The sequence below is a fragment of the Hylobates moloch genome, unplaced genomic scaffold (genome assembly GCF_009828535.3).
Source record: "Hylobates moloch isolate HMO894 unplaced genomic scaffold, HMol_V3 SCAFFOLD_7, whole genome shotgun sequence".
NCBI classification, from domain to species: Eukaryota; Metazoa; Chordata; class Mammalia; order Primates; family Hylobatidae; genus Hylobates; species Hylobates moloch.
In genome coordinates, this window is record NW_026652282.1 from 3,964,957 (window position 1) to 3,987,873 (window position 22,917).

A 22,917-nucleotide genomic window follows, 5' to 3' on the forward strand; every position below is an offset into this window, starting at 1 on the left:
TTCATGGCTTTATGGCTCATTTCTTTTTAGCTCTGAAATAATCTTTCATTGTCTGGATGTACCACAGTTTATTTATCCATTCAACTACTGAAGGGCAGTTTCATTGCATCCAAGGTTTTGGCGATTATAAATAGACGTGGTATAAATATTTGTGTGTGGGTTTTTGTGTGCACATGAATTATTACGGGAGACACATTTTTATAGGAAATTTCCTTGCAGCATTTTCTTTGTGCAGATACTTCTACATATAGAAAGATGAATTTTGTTTCAAAGGAGGGTGTATGGTCATATGCCCTTCACTAAATACTGACTACAATACACAGAAGCAAATTCCTAAGTCCTCTGCTACCTGCCTAATCTGAGTTATTTTACACAGAGGTTGTTGTATGAGCAAAAGGGGGCATTTTTCTTTCAAAGTATAAACGGGGGTTATAGCGCCTTATTGCTTCCTTCTATTTCAACTCATTAAGCTAATTACCATTTTCAAAGTAATTAGGCTTAAATTAGTGTCTCAGCCAAACAACCCCAAGCCCCAGAGCACAGGTGGTTTGCTTAGCTGCACCAGATAACACCATAATAAATGTCTGCCTGATCATGATTTATCATGGGAGACAAATTGCTAAAATGGCCCTCGGGTGTCTTATTTTTTGGTTCTGAGTATGACATTTACATATATGGTGTGGGTTCTGGGAATGTTTATCATTTGAGTTAAAAATTGAGAAACATTGAACATACTCTAGCCCGTGGCACTTGCAATCAAATAGCAAAAATATGCCTTGCCACAGATGACTTGGTTGTTGCTTTTGCATCAGAAATCATCTCTGCCACCTCCATGGGCATCTCACTCTGCAGTCCTTCTCCTTCCCCTTTTCAGGACCAAGTATGTGTGAGTGCAACCTGGAGCGAAGGGTCTGGCCCTGCAGGGTGTGATCTACCCGCTGGATAGGATGTGTTCCAAGTCCTATATTTAATTATTTCTACCGCAGAGGATGCTTGGGGCAATAGTAGAATATCAGTTGTTGTGGACATCCTAGTGTGACTAAGAGCCCACCCAAAATTTGATTCCCATGTCGAGACCAGTGACAGCATGCACACACTAAGAGGATATGAAAAGGCTTATTACTCTTATAATGTGGCTTTCTGAGGAGAGCAGGTGATATGGTTTGGCTGTGTCCCCACCCAAATCTCATCTTGAATTGTAGCACCCATAATGCCCACTTGTTGTGGGAGGGACCCGGTGGGAGATAATGGAATCATGGGGCAGATTTTCCCCCATACTGTTCTCATGGTAATAAATACGTTTCGCAAGATCTGATGGTTTTATGAGGGGTTTCCGCTTTCGCTTGGCTGGCTCTCTCTCCTGCCTGCCGCCATGATTGTGAAGCCTTCCCAGCCATGTGAAACTGTGAGTCAATTAAACCTCTTTTTCTTTATAAATTACCCAGTCTCGGGTGTGTCTTTATTAGCAACGTGAGAACAGACTAATCCAGCAGGTTACTAAACCAGTACAAAAAATAGCTTGAGAGAGGTTGGAAAAGAAACGGATTCTGCTGTTATGGCGATTAGTACTTGGGGCTGGGATAAGGGTCTCTTGCATGCAGACAGGGGCTTGCATAGTTCCATCCTCCCACTGGCAGTGAAGGAGGGAGCGCCCAGGATTTCTTATCAGCCTGCGTGGCACAAGCAGAAGAGGGAGAGATGAGGCTTAAAAACTCAGCACTCAAACATTAAGAAATGGAGTCAGGCTCTAATATACCAATCAAAGCCTAGCAGTATGCACTGACTTATTAAATTAAATAAGCAGCATATGACTATGTAGAGCCCTGTGGAAATTGTACATTGTATACCTCTAGTTTGCCCATAATTGTCTGCTGATTTGAGAGCTGGGTGATAGCTTCCTAATCAGAAAGTCCGTGTTTCAGCTCCTTCTTCAAACTTCAACTTTCCTCTATTTTCTTCTTGCAGAAAATTATAAGCATATGCAGAAATGGAATAGTACAGTTAAACCTCCATATGCCCTTCACTTATATTTAACAGTTATTAACTCCTGGCTAATCTTGTTGAATCTATATCCCATACTTATTTATTCTTGTCCTGCATTCTTTTGAAGAAGACAGCAGCTATCATGTTCTTCACCACCTCCATTTCATCTACGGGTATTTCAGGATATATCTCTACAAGCTTTTTTTCTCTGGTGTACTTTTTACTCCTCTGTGATTCTCACTGAGTCTATCTATTCACCTGTTCAGGATTTGAGCATTCTGAGTTTTCAATCAGATTTAATTCTTACTTTCTGGTTCTCCCACTTCCTAACTATCTGAACTTGAACAAATCGCCCTTTTACAGCATTGTTGCTCTACCCATGAAATGAAGCTAGTGCTATTTACTCATAGGGTTCAGTGTGGTCTAAACAAGACAATATGTAATAAAATTCTCTACATGTAGACAGTGCTCAACAGAGGGTAGCAATTATGTTATTATTATTGTTGTTGCTATTATTTTTTGAGGGGTTATCTGGAGGTGGTATACAATGTTAGTTTTGGGGAAAGAAGGTGAGGTCAGGAGGAATGTTGATATTTGTGATGGACAGTTTAGACTTGGGGAATAACTCCTGATTATTTCTCTGTCAATGAGGAATATTGATATTCATGTGAGGGAGAGTTTAGATTTGGGTATCTACCATCAGTTTAAAAGAGAATATTCTCATAAAATATCTATATACATATTTGTTCACATAAGAGGAACATCACTGGTTTAGTTTTCCCATCCAATAAGGAAAAATGATAGACTTCTTTATAGCCTTAGGGCCAACACCAGCTGGTGAGAACAACCTTTCAGCTTCTTTCTTCTGGCACCTGCCTCCAAGTGGCTCTCCATCAATGAACCTGGTACTTTTAGAATACTTTCTCAGGTCTCCCCGCAGAATCACTTCATGATACCCAGAGGTTCAAACGGTGCTTCTAAATGGCACTCAAGTCAGTGAATCTTGGTGTCTATTCTAAGAACCCAGCCACAGCCAGTCTTGATTGCATCATGTCTCATGTTGGGATAAACTCCAATATGTAAGAACATTTACTTCCACCTTGAGAAATTAGCCACCCATTGAGTAGGGCAACCATCTCCATTTGCTTTGTGAATATGCATTATTTTTAAATGGAGTCTTTTTCCCCTCCAGGGCAGATCTTGAACCTTCTGGATGAGCTGAGATTGGCTAATGATACCCTCATCTACTTCACATCAGACCAGGGAGCGCATGTAGAAGAAGTGTCTTCCAAAGGAGAAATTCATGGCGGAAGTAATGGGATCTATAAAGGTGAGAAATGCTGGGATGGACAAGCTCTGGCCTCTCAGCTCATCCGCTGGTCACTTTTTTCTTGATTTTAGAGCTTTTCCATAGTTCTTCTGCTACTTTGCAATAGGTAGGACTTCCTTGTGTCATGGAGACAGTCGGAAGGCCAAAGTGACCATTTCTGTTCTGGTTCCCACAGAATTTAAAAGCCCACATCTTGTGTCAAGACATTAGAATGAGAGTACGTATCTCCAAATGTAAATACAGCCTCATATAATGTAACTGATTAAAACAAGAATTCCTCTACCCCTATGTGTAGATTTCCTGTCACTACTGTAACAAACTGACACAAACTTATGGGCTTAAAACAAATTTATGAACTTACAGTTCTAGAAGTCAGAAGTTCAAGATGGATATCTCACTGGTCTGAAATTGAGATGTCTGTAGGGCCTTCTACAAGCTCTTGGGGGGAATCTGTTTCCTTGGCTTTTTCAGCTTCTGGGGACTTCCCACTTTCCTTGGCTCATGGCCCCTTCTTCCATGTGGAAAGCTAACAATTCATTGTCTTCAAACCTCCGTGTCTGTGTCCGATCTTTGCTTCCATAATCTCATCTCCTTCACTTACTCTGACACCCCTGCCTCCCTCTTATGAGGACCCTTGAGATTACGTTCAGCCCACTTGGATAATCCCACATCATCTTCCCATCTCAAGATCATGAACTTAATCTGCAAAGTCTCTTTTGCCATGGGGTGTAACATATTCACAGGTTACAGGGATTAGGACGAGGGCATCTTTGGGAGACCATTATTCTGCCTACGTGAACCCACAATAGTATTTTGAGCTGACACTTCTTTTTAAAAATTTTTTTTTGCAGCATTAGCTGAGCCACTTTCATGGTGGATTGGGCATCATGCTAGTCATTGGAGATATTTGATGGACTCAGCTACTGGCTTGTATAGTGTGTGCTCTGCCAATATAAGATAGACATATATATTGTCTAATATATACATTTAGACATATCTTATGTACTTAGACATAGCTAATGTTTAATGTCTATATACATTAGACATATCTAATGTCTATCTTATATGACAGACATTACATGACACACAACGTGGCACATTTCATAAAGTGATATGATACCTAAAAGGGTGTATTTGTGCTAAGGGTTAGGACTCCCCAGCCAAATCTGCAGTGGATGTGGGTTGAAGGTACAAGAAGAGATAATGCCTGAACCAAAAGGGGAGGGTGAATCACAGTTTACCTGCAAAGATATGAAAGGATGATATAGAGAATGCTTTTATCTATCAATTTGTTTAGAAATATTGATTATCTTCTGTGTATCTTGCATTGGGCCAGACACAACAGTAAATATATAACATGGTGTCTGCCCTGAAGGAAGTCATGTTGAGCTGGTAGGTGGGTGGGTAGATGATGACGTGAAGCCTGGGAAGACCCAGTGCAATTTGACAAGGGCGCTAACACTTGCATGCACAAGATACTAATGGCACAAGGGGAAGGAGAGCCTCACTTGGCTGAGGGGTTCCCAGGAATGTTTGCAAAGGAGACGCAGCTAGAAAGGAGGTCACCAGTGGGTCTGTGCCTCTGCTCTCTCTCCCCTTCTATCTCTTTCTGCCCTTCCAACCCCTTGCTCTCTTTTGTCATGCTGGAAAGAAGGAGAAGCAGCAAACAGCTTGTTCTGCAAACTGCAAGGAGCTCAGTAAGGCCAGATTACACCATACCTGAGGCAAAGAGAAATAGTCCTCTGTAGTCTATCCCTCAGGCTGCAGGTAGCTTATGAAGCCTTACGCTTCTATTTACATCTCTATGTGCACATCTGGAGCCCCATGACCGGCTGAGCACCCAGGGGCAGGAACCGTCTCCTACACCTTTTGTTACCTGGCACCTAGCACAAAAAGATGCCTGTTAGGTGCATCTGGACAACCTTCATAGGCTGCTCGGACCTCCTTCCAGCCCCTTCCTTTAGGTCTCGTTGTTACCTTGATCAATGCAGGACACATGATCAATATGTAATGTGGGTTTGATTAATGAACCGGTGTGTTTAATCTGAACAGGATTAACCCCAGTAGGCTATCACTCTTTCAGCCCTTCTCTGTGTGCCATGTTACTTTGAAAGTAGTAAAAAGTGGAAACATGTATTCCTAATATATGAAGACTTGGTGTTACCAGGCTGAACTGGGGTCCACTCACCCAGCGCAGTAAGGCCAAACATCCACACCGAGGTTTTGCAGTGGGAGAAAGGAGGGTGTTTACTTGCAGGGTTCCAAGCAAGTAGAATGAGGCCTCTCTCACTTAAGATTCCACTCCCCCAATGGTTTGCAAGCAAAGGTTTTTAAAGCCTGGGAGGCAGAGGCTACAGGCAAAGTCATAAGTCTATACATGGAGGTTATACATTGGTTTGACCTAAAAAGGCAGGACATCCCAAAGAAGGGTGCCCACAGGTCATAGGTGGCTTCAAAGATTCCCTGATTTGCGATTGGTTTAGGAAGTGAAGCTTTGTCTGAAAATTTGGGGTCAGCAAAAACAAACATTTCTGGCCTGTGGGCATGGCTTCCTCCAGGCCCCTTGGGAAGAAATTTGGAACAAAGAATGTCAGTCAGAGTTCAGTCCTCAGATCCTCTTTACCTGGAGCCTAGGTGCCAGCAGATGGCATTTTCCATTTGGAAGGGGTCCACTTTCTGAAAAACAACTATGGGACATATGTTAAAGTGTTATCTGTAGTTATTACAGGGAACCAAACATTTTATGGCTCTGACTTCCTTGTCTATTATTTTACTCTATGATTACCTTCTTGCTTATCAGTTGCTCATTTACTTTTCAAAGCTAGCTAGGTGCCTGGAATTTTCTTTGAAGGAACTCAAGATTTTTCCTTATTTCCCTGCCTGGGGGAGTCCAGCAGGCCCCTAAAAGGGGTCCCTGCTCCATCTCATTGCTGTTTCAGTCTTATTTTCACAAGGCTATAACCTGTGTGGAGAGAGTTGTTTTTATTTCATTTTGTAGATGCCAGCGTCCCTAAAGACTGGAGTTCCAGGCTGCATTCCACGCTGTAGTTCATCCATTCATTCATTCTCTCTCTTAGTGCCTGTTCAGTTCCAAAATAGCTTAGCAGCTGCCGAGGAGGAGACGTGTACATCAATCACAATTCTAGAAGTGGTTGGAGAGTAATAGTTACTTAAGAAAGTTACATATGGAAGGCTGTAGAGCCTCAGGGCAGGGAGAGGGGACCCCTGACTGACAATCCCGGGGAAGCTTCATGGGACAGAGAAGGAGCTGCATCACGTTTTGCACAGATAGTTCACCAGGGTTCAGAGACACAAGAGGTATAGATCAGAAAGGGAGCCTCAAGGGTCTTTTTTGTTTTTTTTGAGACGGAATTTCGCTCTGTCGCCCAGGCCGGAGTGCAGTGGCGCAATCTCGGCTCACTGCACGCTCCGCCTCCCAGGTTCACACCATTCTCCTGCCTCAGCCTCTCCGAGTAGCTGGGACTACAGGCGCCTGCCACCACGCCCGGCTAATTTTTTGTATTTTTTATTAGAGACGGGGTTTCACCGTGGTCTCGATCTCCTGACCTCGTGATCCGCCTGCCTCGGCCTCCCAAAGTGCTGAGATTACAAGCGTGAGCCACCGCACCCAGCCAAGGGTCTTGAATAATGGTTGGGAACCCTAGTTTTATCATACAACCCTGCAAGCATGTCAGGAGCTACTCCATGAATTTCTTTTTTTTTAAAGAAATGTATTCGATGTATTAGAAATGTTTTGCTTGCATGCTAGAGATACCATGAATGTGTAACATGATTAATGTCTCAGCCACCGCTCTATTGCAAAGTATTATCCTTTTGTCAAACTTATTTGAAATCAAGTTCACAGTGAAACATTGTTAAAATACAATGCCCTAAAAGGAAGATGGGGTTTCCTTCTAGTTATGGGAAGTAGGCTTCTGAGTGTCAAGATATCTTGTACTCTAGAGCTGCAAACTCAAACACATACCTGTGGTTTATGCAGACACAGAGAAATCATAGGATTTAACACCCTGTTTAAAATAGCATCCTTTTCTAAACAATCATGACTTCTACTGTCCATCAAAACCCTTCAAAGGACTTTGCTATTTGAACTTCTTTTTTTTCCTTTTGAGAGAATCTCACTCTGCCACCCAGGCTATAGTGCAGCGGAGCCGTCTCGGTATTTGAACTTAATGATTCTACTGTATTCCCAAGTCAAATCTGTTTCCCTAGTGAAATCTATGGGCTTCATCAATGACAGAGTGGATAAAGAAAATGTGGTATATATACACCATGGAATACTATGAAGCCATAAAAAAGAATGAGATCATGTCTTTTGTAACTTGGATGGAGCTGGAGGCTATTATCCTTCGCAAACTAATAATGCAGGAACAGAAAATCAAATACCACATGTTCTCACTTATAAGTGAGAGCTAAATGATGAGAACTTATGAACACACAAAAGGAAACAGAGACTAGGGTCTGTTTGAGCGGGGAGGGTGGGAGGAGGGAAAGGAGCAGAAAAGATCACTATTGGGTACTAGGCTTAATACCTGTGTGGTTAAATAATTTGTACACCAAACCCCCAAGACGAGTTTACCTATGTAACAAACCAACCTTCACGTGAATCCCCAAACCTAAAATAAGTTAAACATAAATAAATAAATAAAATAAGATATACCAGACTTCCTGTTAAAAAAAATCTATGGGCTACTTTGGTAGAATGGCTAGGATTAAATCATCCTTCCATTAAATTCAACAGGTTATTCCTTTTAATAAGAGGTACATTACATGTCTGCTGCAGTCTACATTTAAAAAACAATTATCAAATATGCCAGGGGTGGGGGAGTAATAATAGGACTGTTTCATTTCTTTAAGGAAATGACTTTGCAGTATGATTATTCTGTTTAGGTTTGGATATGGGTAAATTTTGTCTTTGTCAAAATGTTCTAGCATAAAGGGAAATTGGGAAATAAGGGTAGGGTCAAATGTATACTTTGGGTATAATTCTGGTCAAAGTTTAGAAATCTTGGCAGTATGTCCTTTATAGAGTAGTTCCTAAAATATTTCCCTCTGAGATCCTTCTAAAATAAATTTTCTTCTCTTGTCCACATGCTTTGAATGATTGTGTCAACCTAATAAAACCAATTTTCTAAGGAATAATTTATCTTCCCATTTAATAATTAAGAAATCATTGTCTCCATTAGGGCTTCCACTTAATTTGACTGTGTTCCATACCATGTGATTATGATTTTCATAGACAGCAAGATAAATAAGTAAACCACTGCACATCCCATAGCCTGTGACCCTTTGTAGCTGTTAAATGTAAAATTTTCTGTCAGGGCTGTTGACATTTGAAAATGTTCACATTGCTTCTTTGGGACCTTAGGAGTAGAAACCATTGCTTGAAACTAATAGAGGATTTAAGATTTCTGTGCAATCCTTAACTCTTTCTAGGAAATTTAGTGTATGGCTCTCAATTTATGTTCCTGCACCCTGGACAGGTATTGGATCTATTTGGATCAGCCTGGTGGGTGAGTCTTGAGAAGACGCTTCATTCTGCACTTGTATCTGTGTCAAGGCAGTAGAACAGAAAGGAGTTCAAGCCAAGAGTCCTGCAAATTGCAGTTCTCTTATTGAAGGAGCAAGTGGCCCCAGCCCTAGCTTCACTTGTCTGAATCAGGGTTCTAAGCCTTTGAGCCTCTCTTTGCATAAGGAGTTGCAAACAAATTCATGGAAGTTTCTTCTCAACCTTCACTGCAGCAGCTTCTCACCTGATCCACCTCTCAATGTTGGAGACCTCCAGGGCTCTGTCCTGGGCCCCCTTCCCTTTATCTTCATGCTCGCCCTATCTGATGTCATCCAAATCCAGGACGTCATATGACATCTAACTGCAGGGCATCCCACATACAGAGCCGGGACCCTGCTGTGGAGGTCCACATTGCTATGTCCAGCTGCCCACTTGCCACCCAACCTGGAAGCTCAGTAGGCATGTCATCTCGGAAAGATGCAAGCTAGACATCAAATGCAAGCTAGCCCAAGCCCACACATGCCCAAATCTGCATGATCTTATTGAATGCTTTACCCCGTAACTGAACCTCAGTGCTACGATATTTGCTAGTTGATGGGCTTGTTTTATTTTGCCTCTCTTTAATCCCTATGTATCCCATATTTTGGAATCACATCCTATTCACTTTATTTTCTAAGTTTATCTGACATTGGTCATCTTTTGTCGGCTGTATCAATTTTCCATCTTGTCCAGGCCACTGTGGTCTGCCCTTTGGACTTCTCCAGTGTGCTTCTTGGTGGTCTCCCTAATTCTTTGTTCTCACAGTCCATTCTCCACCCAGACACTGGAGTGAGCTTTCATAAACATAATGTCAATGTACTCTACTGAATTTCTGAGGACTGACATAACTGTTAGCACCACAAACTGGGTGACTTAAAAACAGCAGAAAGTTGTTTTCTCTCTGTTCTGGGGGCCAGGAGTCTGAAAGCAAGGTGCTGGAAGTGGTGGGCTCCCTACGAAACCTCTAGGGGAGAATCTTTTGTTGTTCTGCCGTTAATTCTTAACCTTCCTTGACTTGTAGATGTATCACTCCAATCTCTGCCTCCACCTTCACATGGCTTTTTTCCTTTCTTCAAACACTCTAATATCAACCAGGCATGGTGGCTCACACCTGTAATCCCAGCACTTTGGGAGCCTGAGATGGGAGGACCACTTGAGCTCAGGAGTCGGAGACCAGCCTGGGCAACATACTGAGACCTTGTATCTACAAAAAACATGTAAAAATTAGCTGGCTGTTGTGTTGCACACCTGTAGTCCAAGCTACTGAGGAGGCTAGGGTGGGAGGATCACTTGAGCCCAGGAGTTTGAATCTGCAGTGAGCTATGATTGCACCACTGCACTCCAGGCTGGTCAACAGAGTGAGACCCCTGTCTCTACAAAAAAAAAAAATTTAAAAACAAAATTAACCAGGGGTGGTGGTACACGTCTGGAGTCCCAGCTACTCAGGAGGCTGAGGTAAGAGGATCGCTTGAGCCCAGGAAGTCGAGGCTGCAGTGAGCTATGATTGCACCACTACACTCCAGCCTGGGCAACACAGCAAGACCCTGTCTCAAACAAACAAACAAACAGAACAAAAAACCACTCCAATATCTTCTCATCCACTGAAAATACAATGTGAAGTCTGCACCCCAGCTGTACAGTTTTCTCCTCCTCTCTTCCTGGCTTTTCCTTGGTCCCCCAACCCCTTCATCTTGTTCCCACCTTAGAGTCTTTGTGTTGGAAACTCATCCTTTCATCTCATCTTTGGATGGATTTTATCTTTCACTCATATGTTGTCTTTGTAAGGTCTCCCTGGGCCACCAAATCAAAAGTCCTTGTCTCCTCCCACCACTTTATTCTAATTGCTTGCATCTCTGATATCTTACCTGTTTATTATTTTATTTGCTCATACTCCTTCTCCCATGGAAGCTGGAATCTGGGCTGCCTCATTCGCCACTGTGTCCTAGTGCCTTGAGTAACCATGGAGTAGGCATTCAATAAGAACTTACTGAATGAGTAGGGATATGGTTTGGCTGTGTCCCCATCAAAATCTTATCTTGAATTGTAGCTCCCATAATCCCCACATGTCATGGGAGGCACCCGGTCAGAGGTAATTGAATCATAGGGGCGAGTCTTTCCTGTGCTGTTCTGGTAATAGTGAATAAGTCTCATGAGATCTGATGGTTTTATAAAGGGCAGTTCCCCTTCACACACTCTCTTGCCTGATGCCATGTAAGACGTGCCTTTGCTTCTCCCTCACCTCCCACCATGATTGTGAGGCCCCCTAGCCATGTGGAACTGTGAGTCCATTAAAACTTGTTCTTTATAAATTACCTAGTCTCGGATATTTCTTCATAGAAGTATGAAAATGGACTAATACAAATAGTGAACACTTCTCAGATTTCTCTTCCTTCTGTCTCCTTCTCTCCCTATTTCTTCCCTTTCTCCTAAAATATCCCTTAGATGGGACCAGAATAGCTTCCTTAAGATTTTCTTTTAGTTGAGTTTAGAGTTGTTTGTCTTTTCCTCATACTACAAGATTTCCTTATTCTCAGAACAGAACAGTTAAACTCATATGTCTGGCTTCATTTCCATCCCTCTCCCAAGTCAAGGTCACCCTGAAGGAGGCTCTTCCTCCCTCCCTTTTTCTCTGCCTACAGGCAAGTAATAAATGTCAATGGAATGGATAAATTAACTCTATAGATGGCTTCTGCAGAAGTGTGGGGGTGGGTGATCATATTTTCCAGAGTGTTCAAGAATATAGACTTTTTTTTCATGTGCAGAGAAATGCTTTTAAAATTCCCTGATGGCTGCATGGAAGGCACTGCTCTTCGGGCATTTTTTCCTTACCTTAAGGCCAAATTCCAAACACGTGGCTTGAGTCCATGTCACTTATGAGTTGCTTCTTACAGTCACTGATTTTGACACCTCTTTCTGTCATTCAATAACACAGCTTTCTGAGAGCAATTGATAGTTTTATTGTGAGAGAAAAATAGTAGCGACTGACTCTAGTAGATTATTACAAGGTAGTTATGTTCAAATGATGTTGGCAGACATTGTCATTGGCTTCCCAAGAGTAGGCAAAGCTGCCCCTTCATGCTAGTGTCAGTATTTAGTCCTCCAGCAGGTATCCACAGGCTTTTCACCTTTGAAAGAAGATCACATCAGTCTCATTTATGTGTTCATGCATTTGGTTGAATTTTACCGACATGAATTTATATATTGATTCTATAGAACATGCCAGGCACAGGGCTAGCTGATAGGGTATAAAGGCAAAGAATAAAGGGTCTCCGACTGCTACTAATTTACATTCTACTAGAAGCTAGTAGCTTAAATTCTACTAAAAGACAGAATGCCTCTAAATTCTACTAGTTTTTAGGATAGAGATATAAGAGACCACTTCAGTGTAATGTACTGGTAAGGGAACTGTTAAAGAATGGTAAAGGCAGTTAGCCCAACTTGGGAATTCAGAGAACCTTCCAGGAGGAGCTGACATTTTGCAGGTTGACGTTTTGCATTGTTGGCTAGGAGAGGACAGGTGGGAAGTACACAGTAGGCAGGTGTGAAATACTTATGGGGAGTGAAAAAGCAGCTCAGTATTCCTAGGGATGAAAATGTAGCTGGGTGCAGTGGCTCATACCTGTAATTTCATCACTTTGGGAGGCCAAGGCAGAAGGATCGCTTGAGCCCAGGAGTTCGAGACCAGTCTGGGCAGCATAGTTAGACCCCATCTCTGAAAAACATTTAAAAATTAGTCAGATGTGATGGCATGTGCTTGTAGTCCAGCAACTCCAGAGGCCTGAGATGGGAGGATCAGTGGAGCCTGGGAGGTAGAGGCTGCAGTGAGACTTGATTGCACCACTGCACTCCAGCCTGGGTAACAAAGTGACATCCTGTCTCAAAAAAAAAGTGTGAGCAAGGACTGACAGTGTCAGGTGATGGAGACTTGGTATCATGTCCGGGCATTGAGCTCTGCCTTGTGGGTTATCTGAGCTGGGAGAAGGGACCAGACAGATGGGTTAACATTAGTGAACACCCTGAAAATGGAAGGGCCATTTGGAATGATTGGGACTGTCCACTTCAGCAGAAAATGCAACTGCTGGATCACCACCGTCTCAGGCATTGCCATAGGCAGAGTGATTTGATTGCACTGGCTTCAGTTGACAAAATGTATGACCTTAATACTACACAGTTAAATGTGGCAGAGCTTGCACCTGTTGTTGAAAAAGTCACATGGACAGGCAGGAGATTGTGATACCATCATTGGAGGCTTGAATTTCTCACTTTTGAGATGGGCAAGATTGAAGTTGTGTGGTCAAGCGTGCTCTGCGGGAGAGAAAGGTTGGGATTCTGGGACAGCAAAGAGGTGGGAAAGTGAGAAGGATGTCGCCACGGTGGGTACACTGGGCTCTGTGAGGGCAGGGAGTGGGCATAGCTCATGCTTATGGGCTCATTTTCTTTGATGACATGCAGGGAGAGTTTCTCTTTTGATTGTCAAAGGTCAAGCTGTTTAGTATATGACTCTGGTGGAGAAAATTTTAGGAATGCAATGTATTAGGGAAATGAAACATTTAGCAAAATAGAGACCAGAAGAGGTTAGAAATAGGAATTTGTAATCACATTCACCTCTAGGCTTCTGTTTTTTTCCCACAGCAATACGCTTCATTGATTAATTCATTATCTCATTTATTTCACAAAATATATTGAGTACCATCTATTTGGAAGGGATTTCACTATTACTTTAGTTGATTTAACAGTGCATTAGACAGTTTGTTCTCAAATACTGTTGATCCTGTTGGAATGAGACATGCATAGAATTGGTTGTCATATGTCCCATAAACTTGAACTTAAAAAATACTGTGGAAATTGAAAGTAGGAAAATAATACGTGATCATAGAAGGCTTAATGAAATCGGAGAGGCTTGTTATCTAGGCTTTTAAGGAGCTTTGTAAATGATTTGGGTGTGGGGGCTGTATTAGTCAGGGTTCTCTGGAGGAACAGGACTAATAGGATAGATGTCTATATGAAAGGGAGTTTATTAGGAGAATTGACTCACACAATCACAAGGTGAAGTCCCACAATGGGCTGTCTGCAAGCTGAGAAGCCGGGAAGCAGTCCAAGTTCCAAAACCTCAAAAGTAGGGAAGCTGATGATAGTGCAGCCTTCAGTCTGTGGTCGAAGGTCCGAGAGCCCCTGGCAAATCACTGGTGTAAGCCCAGGAATCCAAAAGCTGAAGAACTTGGAGTCTGATGTTCAAGGACAGGAAGCATCCAGCATGGGAGAAAGATGTAGGCTGTAAGACTCAGCCAGTCTAGTCCTTCCACATTCTTCTGCTTGCTTTATCCTAGCCACATGGGCAGCTGATGAGATGGTGCCCACCCAGATTGGGGGTGGGTCTGCCTCTCCCAGCCCACTGACTCAAATGTTAATCTCTTTTGGCAACACCTTCACAGACACAGCCAGAAACAATACTTTACATCCTTCAATCCAATCAAGTTGACACTCAATATTAACCATCCCAGGGTCAAATCCTAGCAGAGCAACCATTAAGAGGGAGCAGCAGAACTTTCCGGAGAGCAGAGGATGAGCTGTTGAGCAGGACATTTTCGTGGGACTCAGCTCAACCAAGGTGTGATATTGGAAAGGTGGACCCCAGTCAGGACATGGTTAGCTTCGCATTCCAGAGTAAGATATATTTTTTAGTTTTTCATTCTTGCAGACAATATTAAGTAGGAGTTCAATTAAGTGACAAGAAAAATGTTAGTAGACGTTGCTGTGACACTTCCTCCCGATGCTGAAGGATTTAATATTATGGAGTAAGGTCCAAGTTGGTGTGCTCACCCCAGCCCAAAAAATCAAAATTTAGTAAATTAGAACAGGACTGGCCTAGCTGTAGCATGTGGGCCTAATGCAAACCAGCCCTTGATTTTCTAAATAAAGTTTTATTGAAACCCAGCTGTGCTCATTTGTGGACGTCTCATTCCTGGCTGCTTCTTAATTACAACAGCAGAGTTGAGTAGTTGAGAAAGCCACCCAAAGAGCCTGAAATATTTACTATCTGGCTCTTTAGAGAAAAAGTTTGCCAACCCTTGACTTAGATTCCTTAGCAGTTGGACGTATTGCTTGAGGAGTCATTCTTAATCATTTGAGCTGTGTCAATTAATTTTAAGGATATTCTTCAATTCTTGACATGTTATTTAGGAACTGATATCACCAGGTTCCTTATTTTTGCCTTCATAATAGGTGGGTAATACGTTGGTGAAACCTGAAAAATATTGTTATATTTCCCACCTGCAATTCATGGGTTTTAGTCTTTGGCATGAATAAATCAAGGAGAGTGTAAAATGTGGCATCTTGGGTGAGAAAACATTTCGTGTGAATTATCATCACACGCTTCGACGGGGTTTGCCTCAATTCAGAGAATTAGTGTTATCTCAGATGGGAAGATTTGAGGAGAAAAATGAAAAACAGAATATTTCATAAAACTCTGCCCAGATCAAGCATAAGAATGACTAGCATATGCTCTTGCCATTAAAAGTGATTTGACCTGCTGTGTGGTAGCAGTCAGAAGGACAAAAATAGAAGCCTGGTTTGCAAACAGCTGTTTCTAACAAGAGTCTGAGTAAATTGTAGAAGAATCCTTGCTACGCTTGCCTAGAGAGATTGAGTAACAGCCATCATCCTTCTGTGATGAGAACATCATCACAACATGCCATCAAGATGTTAAAAGTGTGAATTGGACAATTACTCTACAAAATTTTAAACTTAGACCATGGCTTTTTCTCTGCTCATAAATTTTCAGAAAAAATAATTCATACTCCTTCACCTGTTTTTTTTTTCTTTCCCCCATATCCCATTCTCCAACTTTCCTAAGTTTATTTCTCCTTCAAAACCCAAGTCAAAATCTATTGGCACAGGGCAGGTTTGCCCAGGTAAAAGACATTTCTTTTGATTTTTGTTGGTGTTTAATCAGAGTTATCTGTGGGCATATCTTTTTGTTTCTTTGTTTGTTTGAGGCAGGGTTTCACTTTGTCACCCAGGCTAGAGTGCAGTGGCATGATCACAGCTCACTATGGCCTCAACCTCCCAGGCTTACTCAATCCTCCTGCCTCAGCCTCCCGTGTAGCTGGGACTAGAGGCTGCACCACCATGCCTGGCTAACTTTTTTATTTCTTATTTTTTGTAGAGACTAGGTCTCACTATGTTGCCCAGGCTGGTCTCAAACCCTGACCTCAAGTGATCCTCCTACCTCGGTCTCCCAAAGTGTTGGGATTACAGGTGTGAGCCACTGTGCCTGGCCTGTGGATATATCTGAGCTGTCTTTTGAGACCTTTAATTTCTGTAGGGCAAGGTCCCTGTTCACTGTGTTCTCTCTGGGATTCTGTTGGCATACAGTCAGAGTTCTCAGTGGGTATTATCTGAGCTATCTTTTGAGGCTGTGAGTTTCTGTAGGGCGTAATCTCCATTGTATATCTTTGTGTCCCATTTGGGGATGTGAAAATCAGTAAAGCCTAGCATTTGGCAAGACAGGTTCTAGAACTATACCTAATACCATCAATTACTGGCTGTGTAACCATTGCCAAAGTTTTCTTGGCTGTGAAATGGGTTACTTGCCTTGCGGAGTGATGGTGAGAATCAAGAGTTAATAAAGTCATGAGTTTGAATGGTTTGGGGAACATGTGAAACTCCATCATTAGTCCTGATCATAGCAAGTCATTGCTTATTAAATGTCTGCTGAATGAATGAAGCATCCTGTGTCCACCCTCTGAGTTCCTCTGAACTCTGCTCGATGATAATGTGAGTGGTGCCCGAGAGAGCAGATTTCGGTGCTTTTTCAGCCTGACAGACATATTTGGCGCATCTTGCTTTCCACACAATATCGCAGGAGGAAGGAGACTCAAAGCTACACCATCTGACAAGCAAGGGCACTTGCTCATCAACACATGCCTGCAAATGTGTGATCATGCTTCCTCCAACATGTTTTTCCATAGGCAGTGTGTGCTCGGATGTGTTTATCATCTGTTAAAAAAATTTTAAAACATTTTTTTGCCATGACTGTTGTAAAAACTCTCCCTTTATAGCTTTAGAAAATTGCACAAGATTATGTTTATGGGTACATTTCTTTAGGACCTGAATATAGACTCAGAACTATTAATACAAGATGGGAATCTCGTGATGTTCCACATAGTGGGTTCAGAGCTTCCAACAGAGCGTTTCTCGGGTGTGACAATTTGTTAACACTAGCTTCAGATGAAACCATGCCTGGTGCTACCATTCAGGTGGTCAATAGGTGGCTAGATCTAGGGGCTACAGGCACAGCTGCCCCATAGTCCCGTGCCTGCAATAGAGGTGCTCTGTGCATCTTACCTGAGCAGGGTTAAGCTACTTCTTTGCACCTAAGCAGAAGTATTGCCACCAGGTGGCCATTTGTGGCTTGGGGCTCCTTTGGGAATCTGGAATCTCTGGCAGGCTATGATATTTCCAGGGCCTCTGCAGGAGATTTGTTTTATTTTGTTTTGTTTTCAAAGTGGTTATACATCAAGCCATGTTCTCATAAGATGTCTCTTCCATCACCTGGAGTTCTGGGATATTAGCAAATTCCTCAGAGGGGAATAGATCACTGGCACTTGGGTTGTAAAATACACAGACATTGGATGTGCCTGTGGATTTTTGTGAAACTATATGCTTTGTTTTCTGTTTTTTAAGACGTGACGTCTCTCTCTGTCACCCGGACTGGAGTGAAGGGGCACAATCATAGCTCACTGCAGCCTCAAACTCCCAGGTTCAAGCAGTCCTCCCCCCTCAGCCTCCTGAGTAGCTGGGACTACAGGTGTGTGCCACCACACCTGGCTATTTTTAAAAATTATTATTATTATTATTTTTTTTGTAGAGATGGCATTTCACCATGGTGCCAAGACTGGTCTTGAACTCCTGGTCTCAAGCAACCCACCTGCCTAGGCCTCTCAAAGTGCTGGAATTACAGACCTGAGCCACTGCACCTAGCCACTATTTGCTGTTTAAGGGCCATGTTTTTCAGCCACTCTCTCACGTGGCTCTACAGCCAGGTGCATCCCTTGGCTTCCCCTGGTGAGCCCCTAGTAAACCATCCTCAGACATTGCCTTTCACCTTAAAGATGACGTACAGATCAACTCCTGGGAGGGTACGAAATTCGCTCGGTGCCTCAGTCCTTAATTCTACTGTTCACATGTACCTTTCTGAGTTTCTACATAGGGTGTAGAAACTAAATGTGGTTTACAAATATGGTGTGATCCTCTTCTCTCAGGACATAGACAACTTGGCACTAGTGCTCTTGCTGCAATGATAAAGTGATATTGGAGAACTGTTTAAATTCACAGGCTTTGGAGTCAGTCAGACAAACCTGGATTTGTATCTGTAACTCTACCGCTTACTAAATAAGTGACCATCAGCACATAACTGAAGTTCTCTCAGCCTCAGATTGTGCAACTATTTTATATATATATAATATATATTTTTTATTTTTTATATATATCTATATTTTTATTATATATATTTTATTTTATATATATATAAAATATAAAAATTTTATGAATGAGTTTAGATTGATGGAGAATTACAAAGGTAGTACAGAGGTATATTTTTCACCCAGCTATCTGCAGTCTTACCATCCTACACGACTATGGTGTATTTGTCAAAATTAACCTTCACATGTTACCAGCTTTCCCATTAATGCCCTTTCTCTGTTTCAGAATCAATACACAGGCCGGGCGCGGTGGCTCACGCTTGTAATCCCAGCACTTTGGGAGGCCGAGGCGGGCGGATCACGAGGTCGGGAGATCGAGACCACGGTGAAACCCCGTCTCTACTAAAAATACAAAAAATTAGCCGGGCGTGGTGGCGGGCGCCTGTAGTCCCAGCTACTCGGAGAGGCTGAGGCAGGAGAATGGCGTGAACCCGGGAGGCGGAGCTTGCAGTGAGCCAAGATTGCGCCACTGCACTCCAGCCTGGGCGATAGAGCGAGACTCCGTCTCAAAAAAAAAAAAAAAAAAAAACAGAATCAATACACAATGCCACGTTGCATCTAGCAGATTAACTTTTAGAGGGTGCTTTTTCCTGATTTAATAGTTTGGTTTTTGTTCCCGTTTATTTATGCTGTTTTATTTAAAACAAGGGGGCAATATGTGTATATCTAAACCATTAATGAAACCAGCCCTTTTTGTTCTATAGCAATCACTTATTTTGTTGTTAAATTTAAAGTGAAGATGGTGTGAGTTTGATCGAGTAGCAGGATAAGCAGATGAAAACTTTATGAGTTAGATGGAACAGAAGGAAAACTAGACTGTGATTCACACGTTGAGACTCCTCCCGAAGATCTGCTCTCAACTGCTTGAATGAACTACGGCAAAGTATTTAAACTTCCCATTTGTTGGCTGTGATCTCTGTGAAGCAGGAATCACAGTATCTGTCAGAGAATTACCTTCAAGTGATGTTGAAAGGATAAAATAAGGGGAAGAGTTTTAACTTTCTTAGGAGGCCATCACAGAAACTACAAAGTATGACGTGAACTTCCATAGGAATCTCCCCGAAGTGACTGTGCATATACAATGTCTGAATGTCTGTAAAGGTCAGAGCCTGCTGAGAAGACTACAGTCTTCAGCTGTAAGAAATAAGCTTTTAACTATTCCCAATAGCAAAGACATGGAGTCAACCAAAATACCCATCAACAGTGGACTGGATAAAGAAAATGTGGTACGTACACACCATGGAATACTATGCAGCCATAAAAAAGAATGAGATCCTGTCTTTTGCAGCAACATAGATGGAGCTGGAGGCCACTATCCTAAAAGAATTAATGCACGAACCTAAAACCAAATTCTGCATGTTCTCACTTATAAGTGGGAGCTAAACATTGAGTAAACATGGACACAAAGAAGGGAACAACAGACTGTGGGGCCTACTTGAGAGTGGAGGGTGGGAGGAGGGAGAGGATTGAAAAACTAAATATCAGGTACTATGCTGATTACCTGTGTGATGAGATAATCTGCACACCAAACTCCCAAGCCATGCAGATTACCTATATAACAAACTTGCACATGTACCCCTGAACCTAAAATAAATAAAAATAAATACATAAACAAATACATACATAGATAAATAATGTAACATCTGAAAAACACACTAGAGCAGAGTGCAATAAAAGGAGGCATTCCTGTAAAGGTTACAAAAAAAAACAAACAAGAGAGAGAGATGAGCTTTTAACAATGGAGATTTGCTTCAGGACCCCTGAAACCTCTGTCTCTAGTAATTTACTCCCTAAATATAAGTGGCCTTTGTTTCCAGTTGACTCACACATGATATTCCTGCAAGGAATGAGCATTTTTTCATTGGCTTCATTCTCACTTAACTGTCTACTTAATGCGTCACACCAATTGTCTGAAACAGCCTCTTTTTGGAGTAGCTGAACTTCAACTCCACTCCCTTTGTCCCCAGCCTAAATTCCTGATGGCTACTTCAGTGCCACTTAGCCCTATGCTCTCTTTGTCATAAAGGGTGAGGAAGCAGTGTTTATTCCCCCAGCAATGCATCACCTGCCCAGCTGGAGTGACCTCAGCCCTGGCCTGTCTGAGCCCTGTACTGGAGCACTTGGTCTCCATCCCTCAACGGGAGGCGTTGGTCATATAGGGGCCACAGGAAAACTGCCGCTTTGCCCTCTGAAGGTTTGCTAAAAATCAGCTGACAAAGGCAACTGAGAAAAGGCATACAAATTTATTACCGTGCATGGAGCCTTACAAAATAGATCTCAAAGAAATGGCTGGATGGTTGATGCTTTTACACCATCTTGAGGTTACAGAAAGAATGGGGCCTTGCCTCCTGGCAACACAGGTTAGGAGAGGGGAGAAGAGGGCGCCTGGCTAGCAGAGGTGGTCTTGTTATGCAGATGAGACCTCCTGTGTAGCAGTCCACAGAGAGAAGAGATGGTGAATGTTTCTTGCAGACCTTTAAAGGTGTGTGTCTCTGAGTTCATCTTTCCTAGATCAGACAAGGGAGGCCTTCAGAGAAAGCCTGGCTGCCTCAATGCAGATTCTCTCTCTCTGTCTCTTTTTTTTTTTTTTTTTTTTTTAAGAAGATTCTCACTCTGTTACACAGGCTAGAATGCACTGGTGATATCTTGGCTCACTGCAACCTCCACCTCCCGGGTTCAAGCAATTCTCGTGCCTCATCCTCCCAAGTAGCTGGGATTACACGCGTGCGCCACCACGCCTGGCTAATTTTTGTATTTTTAGTAGAGACATGGTTTCACCATGTTGGCCAGGCTGGTCTTCAACTCCTGACCTCAGGTGATCCACCCGTCTCGGCCTCCTAAAGTGCTGGGATAACAGGTGTGAGCCACTACGCCCAGCCAGATTTTCTCTATAGATTCAAATCTCCCCTACAAAAGACAGTTTTACGGGGCTGCTTCTGTTTGCAGACCCTCCGAACATCCATCTCAAAATATGTCAAAGAAGAGTATTTTGGGGTGAAATATTTTAGTTCCTTCAGTGACCATCTTCTGAGATTATCTGCTGACATTCTGATCCACTCTGAACTCACCCTTCCTGCCTCTGCTGGTACCCTTTCAATGCTGTATTTAATTGTATTCTAAGTGCTTCATAGGCACAAAGCCTGTTTCCTCAACTCTCCTGGTAAGAGCCATCCTGGTAATAAAATAATACCAACGAAGATAATAGCCATTTTTTGTGCCTCTCTTGCAGGCACTGAGCTTGGCAGTTGGGATAATCATTCCATATAATACTCACGTGGAAACATTGTGGGAATATGAGATACAGAAAGCTGAAGCTATTTTCTCAGGTGCAAAGGGCTGGCGTATCTGTTTCCTATGTCCGTTGTAATCATTGACCACAAATTTAGTGGCTCAAAACAACATGATTTTTTTTAAATTTTTAGATTCAGCGGGTACATGTGCAGGTGTGTTACATGGGTATATTGTGTTATGCTGAGGTTTGGGGTTCTAATGATCCTGTCATCCAAGTAGTGAACATAGTACCTGATAGTTTTTCACTCCTTGACCTCCTCCCTCTTTCCCCCCTAGTAGTTCCCAGTGTCTATTGTTGCCGTCTTTATGTTTATGAGTACCGAATGTTTAGCTCCCACTCGTAAGTAAGAACATGCAGTGTTTGATGTTCTGTTCCTGCATTAATTCACTTAGGATAATGGCCTCTAGCTATACCATGTTGCTACAAAGGACAATATTTTGTTCTTTTTTATGGCTGTGTAGTATTACATGATGTATATGTGCCACATTTTCTTTATCTAATCCCTGTCGATGGGCACCTGGATTAATTTCATGTCTGCTATTGTGAATAGTACGGCAATGAACATATAGGTACGGGTATCTTTTTGGTAGAATGATTTATTTTCCTTTGGGAATAACCATGAATTAAATGGGTCCTCAAGGTGTTGGCAGGGCTATGTTTCTTGCTGAAGGCTCTAGGGGAGAATCTTATTCCTTGCCTTATCCAACTTCTAGAGCCTGCCTGCGTTCCTGGGCTTGGGGTGCCCTTCTCTGCCTTTAAAGTCAGCAGCATAGCATCTTCCAGCCTCTGTCTGTGATTACACCCCTCCACTTCTCTGACTCCCTCTTTCCCTTGAAAGGACCTTGTCTACAAAAAGAGTCAGACTCTGTAAAACGTTTGAAGAGATTCATTCTGAGCCAAGTTGACACAGCCCTGGGAGATCCTAAGAATACGTACCCAAGTTGCTCTGGCTACAGCTTGATTTCTACATTTTAGGGAGACATAGGGCATCAGTCAATACATGTAAGATGTACATTGTTCAGTCTGGAAAGGTAGCATGAGTCAAAGTCGGGGGGTGGGGGTTGAGGAGGCTTCAGGGCATAGGTGGACTCAAAGAATTTCTGATTGGCAGTTGGTTGAAAGAGTTGATTTAAAGACCTGCAGTGGATAGAAGGGAGTGTCTGGGTTAAAGTAAGGGGGTTGTGGAGGCCAAGGTTCTTATGATGCAGATGAAGCCTTCAAGCAGCCAGCTTCAGAGAGAATAGATTGTATGTGTTTCTTATCA

At 42.5% G+C, this 22,917-nt stretch overlaps 1 protein-coding gene across 2 annotated transcripts in view; it reads left to right on the forward strand.

Annotated features, from left to right (window-relative positions):
• The window catches only part of STS (steroid sulfatase), a 214,590-nt gene that overhangs the window by 156,730 nt on the left and 34,943 nt on the right, over positions 1–22,917 (forward strand). For both annotated transcript variants that reach the window (XM_032756543.2, XM_058441559.1), the window contains exon 8: positions 3,176–3,313. In XM_032756543.2, coding sequence (XP_032612434.1) covers positions 3,176–3,313 — 138 coding nt within the window. The remainder of the gene's footprint in view (positions 1–3,175; positions 3,314–22,917) is intronic.